The following is a 7,888-nucleotide window of genomic DNA, read 5'->3' as shown; positions in this document are numbered from 1 at the left end:
GATGATGGCCTCACATGACCAATTACAATAATCAACACAAGAATTTATACACGTACCTTATAATTATGACGTCTCAGTCGGACCCTTTTCTGGAGGAGGAAAAAGTAGGGATATCTAGTCTTCATGCTTTCCTCGGCCTCCCAAGTCATCTCTTCTACATTGTTGTTTCTCCAAAGTACTTTCACGGAGGCTACCTCCTTATTACACAGCTTGCGGATTTGTCGGTCTAGGATGGCAATCGGAACTTCCTCGTATGATAAGTTCTCTGTAATATGTACATAATTCGTGGGCACCATTCGGGTAGGATCACCAATGCACTTTCGTAACATAGATACGTGAAATTCCAGTTGGACAGACTCCAATTCCGAGGGCAATTCTAACTCATAAGCTACTTGGTCCACTCTCTGAATGATCCTATAAGGTCCAATATACCGTGGACTAAGTTTTCCTTTCTTGCCAAACCTCATCACACCTTTCATAGGTGACACCTTTAAGAATACCTACTCATCAAACCTGAACTCTAAATCTCATCGCCGCACATCAGAATATGACTTCTGATGACTCTGAGCTATCAACAGTCACTCCCAGATGAGCTTTACTTTTTCTATGGCCTGCTGAACCAGGTCTGGCCCATATAACCCAGATTCTCCAACATCAAACCACCCTATAGGATATCTGCACCTACGCCCGCACAAAGCCTCGTACGGAGCCATCTAGATACTGGAGTGGTAACTATTATTAGATGCAAACTTGATAAGAGGTAGATGTCCATCCCAACTTCTTTTAAAATCCAGCACACATGCTCACAACATATCCTCGAGCGTCTGAATCATGCGCTCGGCTGGCCCATCCGTTTGTGGATGAAAAGTCGTGCTGAGATTCACCTGAGTTCCTAGACCTTTCTGAAATGACCTCCAAAAATGTGTTATAAACTGGGCCCCACGGTCAGATATAATAGATATTGGCACTCCGTGTAGTCGCACTATTTCTTTAATATGTAACTTTGCATAATCTTCTATTGTATAAGTAGATTTGACCGGTAGGAAATGAGCTGATTTCGTGAGCCTATCAACTATCAACCATATGGAATCAAACTTACATTGAGAACGAGGTAAACCCGTGATAAAGTCCATATTTATCGCCTCCCATTTCCATGTCGGGATCTCTATAGTCTGCATTAGCCCTCCGGGCTTCTGGTGCTCTATCTTCACCTGCTGGAAACTAGGGCATTGCAGACATACTCAGCAATGTCTTCTTCATATCATTCCACCAATACATATCCTTAATGTCATGATACATTTTTGTCGACCCAGGGTGAATGGAATACCATGAATAATGTGCCTCTGACATAATCCTGTCTCGTAGCCCTACTATATCTGGAACACATAAACGACCCATGTATCTGAGAACCCCATCTCCTTTGAGTTCCAACAATGACTTCTTCTGTTGTGGAACCCGCTCTCTAAATTTGACTAACTCTGGATCCTCGTACTGCCTCTCCTTTACTTCAGCTATGAGGGATGATTTCGCAGTATTTTGGAGTACAATTCCTCCATTGCCAGAGTCTACTAAATGAACCCCCAAATAAGCCAATTGATCAATCTCTCTAGTTAATTGTCTTTTCTCGGCCTCTACATGTGCTAAGCTACCCATAGATCGATGACTTATGGCATCTGCTACAACATTAGCTTACCCTGGATGGTAGAGAATGCTAACATCGTAATCTTTCAATAACTCAAGCAATTGCCTTTGTCGCAAATTCAACTCTTTTTACTTGAAGATATATTGCAGGCTTTTATGATTTGTGAACACATCAACATGAACACCATATATATAATGCTGCTATATCTTAAGTGCATGGACAACCACAGCTAATTTGACGTCATAGGTTGGATAATTCCGCTCATGCTTCTTTAACTGTCGTGAAGCATATGCAATTACTTTCCCGTGTTGCATCAGGACACATCCTAACCCGACACCTGAGGCATCATAATACATGGTATAACCATCTAGACATTATGGAAGTGCTAGAACTGGTGTTGAGGTCAACCTATTCTTAAGCTCTTGGAAGCTCTGTTCACATGCCTCTATCCACTGAAACTTAGTCGCTTTCTGCATCAGCTTTGTTAATGGTGCTGAAAGAGAAGAAAACCCCTCTATGAACCTCTGGTAATATCATGCTAAGCCTAGAAAGCTACGAATATCTGTCGGAGTGGTAGGTCTAGGCCAGGATTTCACAGCCTCAATCTTCAGAGTGTCTACCTTTATACCTCCGCCGGATACAATATGCCCCAAGAATGCTACGGACTTTAACTAGAACTCACACTTAGAAAACATAGCATACAATTTATTATCACAGAGGGTTTGGAGTACTGCTCGCAGGTGATCCACATGCTCATCCTCTGAACGTGAATAAACAAGAATATCATCAATAAAGACTATCACGAACATATCCAAATATGGTCGGAATAGGCTATTCATCAAGTCCATAAATATGGCAGGTGCATTCGTCAACCCGAAGGACATAACAAGGAACTCAAAGTGGCCATATCGGGTCCTAAAGGTTGTCTTGGGAATATCTTTCTCCCGAACTCTGACCTGGTGGTACCCCGACCTCAAATATATCTTTGAAAAGCATTTAGCTCCCTGCAACTAATCAAACAAGTCGTCTATCCTTAGAAGGGTATACTTATTCTTAATAGTTACCTTGTTCAGTTGCCTATAATCGATACACATCCTTAGCGAGCCGTCTTTCTTCCGCACAAACAGTACCGGTGCACCCCAAGGTGAAGTACTGGGCCTGATGAAACCTTTCTCTAGTAAATCTTTTATCTACTCCTTCAACTCCTTCAATTCGGCAGGTGCCATTTTATATGGAGGGATGGATATTGGTTGTGTTCCTGGAAGCAAATCAATGCCAAAATCAATCTTTCGCTTTGGAGGAATACCTAGAAGTTCATCTGGAAATACATCTGCATACTCCTTTACTACTGGAATAGACTGAAGTGTAGGTATCTCAGCATCTGTATCTTTAACTCGCACAATATGATAAATGCACCCTTTTGCGATCATTTTACTTGCCTTCAGATAGGAAATAAACTTGCCTCTGGGTATCGCTGTATTACCTACCCATTCAAGGACTCGTTCACCCGAAAAATGAAATCTGGCTGTCTTTGCTCGAAAATCAACTGTGGCATAACAAGCTGCCAACCAGTCCATGCCCATGATAGCATCAAAATCCAACATCTCTAGATCAACTAGGTCGGCTGAGGTTTGACGACCACAAACTGATATCGTACAACCTCGGTAAATGCGTCTAGCGATAATTGATTCTCCAACCGGTATAGATACCGCAAAAGGATCACTTAGTATTTCAGGCATTATACCAAATTTCTGCGCGACAAATATGGTAATACATGATAAAGTAGATCATGGGTCTATCAAGGCATAAACATCGTGAGAACAAATGGTCAACATACCTGTCACAACGTCTGTGAGGACTCTTGGTCCTGTCAACCATAGATACCACCTGAACTGGACCCTCTATCTCTGCCTTGACCTCTACCAGCCGAAGACTAAGACTCGTGCCCTGAAGGATACATGGACATAGCTGATCCTGTTGCTGAATTCGCTGGTTGCGCCATTCCCCCAAAATCTCTATTTGGGCAATCTCGCATTATATGCCCCGAACATCCACATGTATAACAAGCATCAGAACTATCTCGGCATTGGCCTAAGTGTCCTCAACCGCATATGGCACATTGCGCCAGAAATAGCCCTGTATGTCTTGAACCTCGTTATCGCTGCAAGCTTGATGCCTGGGAGCTCTCACCTGGTCCTGACTGAGTATATTAGTCATACTTGTAACCCTATAGCTGAGGTGGCTAAGGTCCAGGTGGTCATTCGAAGTACTGGGGCTTGTAACTACCCTAAGACTGCTCTTGAGATCTGGCAAATCTCATCCTCATACGCTGCCCTAACTCAGTCTTCTCCGTACTCTGCTGCCAAAACCTACCCCTCTCTATATTTTGAGCAAATGCCTAAATTCGGGAGATATCCGTACTATCCTATAATGCAGCGGTGGCACATGCCTCGGTCATCTCTGGGGCCAACCCTGCTATAAACATGTGGATCCTGTATCGCATAGTAGCAACTATGGATGGTGCATATTTGGACAATGAGTCAAAACGGAGACTATACTCTCGAACACTCATATTGCCCTGCTTGAGGGATAGAAACTGATCGAGTCGGGCATGTCGGATCTCTCACGGTAAGTACTGGTCAAGTAAGGCATCTGAAAAATTCTCCCAAATAGCAGGAGGTGTATCACATCCCCTAGACCTTTCCCATCCCTCATACCAAAGGATGGTTATATCTCGGAGTCGAAAAGTTGTTAACTCAACTGCCTCTTTCTCTATGGCATGCATAACCCGAAAGATCCCATGAAACTGATCTATGAATTCCTGCGGGTCCTCCCTCTGATCTGTCCCCGTGAACTCTGGGGGATTCAAAGCAATAAAATCTCGGACTCTTGAACTCCTAGATCCCTCAAAAGGTCCTGCACTAGCGGATGCCCTAGCCTGTTGTTGGGTAGCTACCAACTATGCCAACAAATGCACCACACTCCTCAAGTCCTGATCTAATGGAAGTAGAGGAGGGACTGGATGTGCGGTCTCCCTAGGAATCTCCTCAGGTGGTGGAGGAGCCGGTAATCGCTGGGTAGGGGTCTCTTCTTATGACTCCGATTAGGCCCCATCTGTTTTGGGTACCCTGCTAGTCCCCTCACCTACTGTTATTTCTCTCCTCTGGCTAGCCGTAGCCTTCCTAGTTACCATCATTTGTGCATGCAAATGTCAACACGTAATATTAACTCAAATTTCCTATAACTTAGTGCTACAGCACGATTTAGATTTGAAAGAAGGGTAACCAACTCCTAAATACCAGTAGTCCCCTGCTTATATAATGTGGTGCACCACACATATATAAACAAGACCCTACTAGACACGGCTTATGGACTCTCTAGGACAAAACTGCTATGATACCATTTTTGTCAAGCCTCGAGCCTGGGGGCGAGACCGGCACCCAGTACCTCACCTATCCTTGCATACCACTGGTGACTAAGAGACTCTGAACATGTAATGTCATATTTTGGCCATGGGCCACATTGCAAGATATTGTGCGATGAAAATTATAAAATTGAATAGAGACTAACGCTGACTAAACATCAACATAAAGCTGGGCCAGTAAGGCCGTCATAATTACTACAACTGACAAGCCAACAAAATATATGTACAGGGCCTACAAGCCCAACATACTGCACTCACTGACATCATATATCTACAAGCCTCTACTGAAAGATGTACTGTGATTGGAACAGGGCCCCGACCTACCCTTAACCTATCTACATATATGCACAAGATGTACTCCAAACTACTAGACCCAGCAACTCCGAAAGACGGGGAGCTTACCGATAAAGCTGAACTCGGGCATACACCTACTGAGAAGGTCTACTCGTCTGTATGTCCGAACCTGCATGCATGAAATGCAGCGCCCCCAAAAAGGGACGTCAGTACAAAATAATGTACTGAGTATGTAAGGCAATATACTGAAGCTGAAACTGAACTGATAATATAATAATTGAAAACAACTGGGAGTCAAAGAAAATCTAATGATATGCTCATATGTTGATACCGACTCAATTCTCTCGATATAGTGAGTAAAATAGTTGTCCAGCCCTAGAAGGCTCGGTATACATATATATCTGCTCTGCCATAGTAGGCTCGCTCATAAGTGCTTGGCCATACTAGGCTCTGTATCTCGACCAACTGAGCTCGCTCATAAGCTCTTGGCCACAACAGGCTCGGTATATAACTTACCATCTGATCAGAGGTTTCCCAATAGAGGCCTACCCATCGATTATAACTCGGTGGTAATGAAAATACTTTTAATACTGTATATATGTAAACTCTCTGCTCTTTTGACCGGAATAAGGAAATACTCAACTGAATATGCAGTCCTGATAAGAAGAATATGGTAACTTACAAAACTAGGAAAATATAAGTAATTTGCGAGACTAGCAAAATATACGTAAATTCTTGGATGCGAATTTTTCTTTATGCCTCGTTATCAAACTTGTGTAATTATGATATCATGCTAAAATAAAGGAAAAGCTTAGCCTTAACATACCTAGAGTAGGGAAAACTCCGTATAATATTTCGTTGGAAAACCTTCATTGATTAAACGAAATTTGCCTCTGGTCCTTAAGGATTCACGAACGAAATTTGTTTTTAGTTCTTAATTTTTTGGAACAAAATCAGTGTTCCCTTGAAATTTTTGAGAGGGAACGTTTCTGTTCTTGCAATTTGGAAAGAAGTTGTTCCAACTTAAAACCAACGTTTCTTTTGGTTGGAAATTTTAAAAGGAAAATGTTCTAATTCTTAAAGTCTTGAATGAAACTTTTGAAAATGTTTGCAAATGCCTAACGTTCTGACCTCTCTTGAAACCTTTTTGATTGATAAAGATCACAAAAAAGTCTTGATAAGACTTTGAAATTTAAACTTTTGACACATGTAATGCTCAATCAATGACTCACCTTACACTAAAGGGGGGCTGCTACGTTACTCTTTGGGGGGTGGGGTGATTTTGTTAATCTATCCACTATTAGTTAACCGGGTAATGTTTCGTTACCCGGTAATTAAACTATTACCCGCATAATTTAAATATTATCACAAATTAGTTAAAATTCTATTTATTTTTAAAATACTTCATATATACTTTTTATATTATACTACCGTGGTCATATAGTACCTTTCATGGTACTAGTTTATAATTATCGGGTATTATTACTTGATTCGTATTTTATCCCAAATTGGCCATTTTTAACAAAACTCGTTTTCTCTAATTCGTGCATCTTTTATCCTTCATGACACTTATTTATCGCTTGTTATAAATAGCATAAAAATATTAACGTCAAGATGATCTTACCCCCGAGTCTACGTCAATTAACTGGAGACAAAAAATTTAACGTACGGAAAACGCGAGATGTAACATCCTTCCCCCCTTAGAAACATTCATCCTCGAATGTTCAACTCCCCGTGATCCATATAACTTTGGCAGGGTTGCCTTTATAACAACACTACTACCAACTCTCCCTATAGAAGCTTAATAATCCAACGCCACACCGATACACAATTATCAGTAACGATAATGGCCTCACATGACCAATGCCAATAATCAGCACAAGAATTTATACACGTACCTTATAATTATGACGTCTTAGTCAGACCCTTTTCTGGAGGAGGAAAAAGTAGGGATATCTAGACTTCATGTTTTCCTCGGCCTCCCAAGTCATCTCTTCTATATTTTTGTTTCTCCAAAGTACTTTCACGGAGGCTACCTCCATATTCCGCAGCTTGCGGATTTGTCGGTCTAGGATGGAAATCGGAACTTCCTCGTATGATAAGTTTTCTGTAATCTGTACGCCATTCGTGGGCACCATTCAGGTAGGATCACCAATGCACTTTCGTAATATAGATACGTGAAATATCGGATGGACAGACTCCAATTCCGAGGAAAATTCTAACTCATAAGCTACTTGGCCCACTCTCCAAATGATCTTATAAGGTCCAGTATACCGTGGGCTAAGTTTTCCTTATTTTCCAAACCTCATCACACCTTTCATAGGTGACACCTTTAAAGATACCCAGTCATCAACTCTGAACTCTAAATCTCGTCGCCGCACGTCAGAATATGACTCCTGATGACTCTGAGCTGTCAACAGTCACTCCCGAATAACCTTTACTTTTTCTATGGCCTGCTAAACTAGGTCTGGCCCATATAACCCAGATTCTCCAACATCAAACCACCCTATAGGAGATCTGCACCTGCG

The 7,888-nt window shown here is 41.8% G+C and overlaps 2 protein-coding genes across 2 annotated transcripts; both read right to left on the bottom strand.

Moving 5' to 3' along the window:
- Positions 1 to 1,221: 1,221 nt before the first annotated feature.
- LOC138871059 (uncharacterized) lies at positions 1,222 to 1,653 on the bottom strand. The gene has a single exon (XM_070148910.1). It carries the CDS (start codon positions 1,651 to 1,653, stop codon positions 1,222 to 1,224), a length of 432 nt encoding a protein of 143 aa, XP_070005011.1.
- A 1,179-nt stretch (positions 1,654 to 2,832) lies between these two features.
- On the bottom strand, positions 2,833 to 3,381 carry LOC138871058 (uncharacterized). The gene has a single exon (XM_070148909.1). It carries the CDS (start codon positions 3,379 to 3,381, stop codon positions 2,833 to 2,835), a length of 549 nt encoding a protein of 182 aa, XP_070005010.1.
- Positions 3,382 to 7,888: the final 4,507 nt, after the last annotated feature.

The sequence above is a fragment of the Nicotiana sylvestris genome, chromosome 6 (genome assembly GCF_000393655.2).
Source record: "Nicotiana sylvestris chromosome 6, ASM39365v2, whole genome shotgun sequence".
Taxonomy (NCBI): domain Eukaryota; kingdom Viridiplantae; phylum Streptophyta; class Magnoliopsida; order Solanales; family Solanaceae; genus Nicotiana; species Nicotiana sylvestris.
Note: the sequence above shows the minus strand (reverse complement) of the source record. Positions and strands in the feature narration are given on the sequence as shown.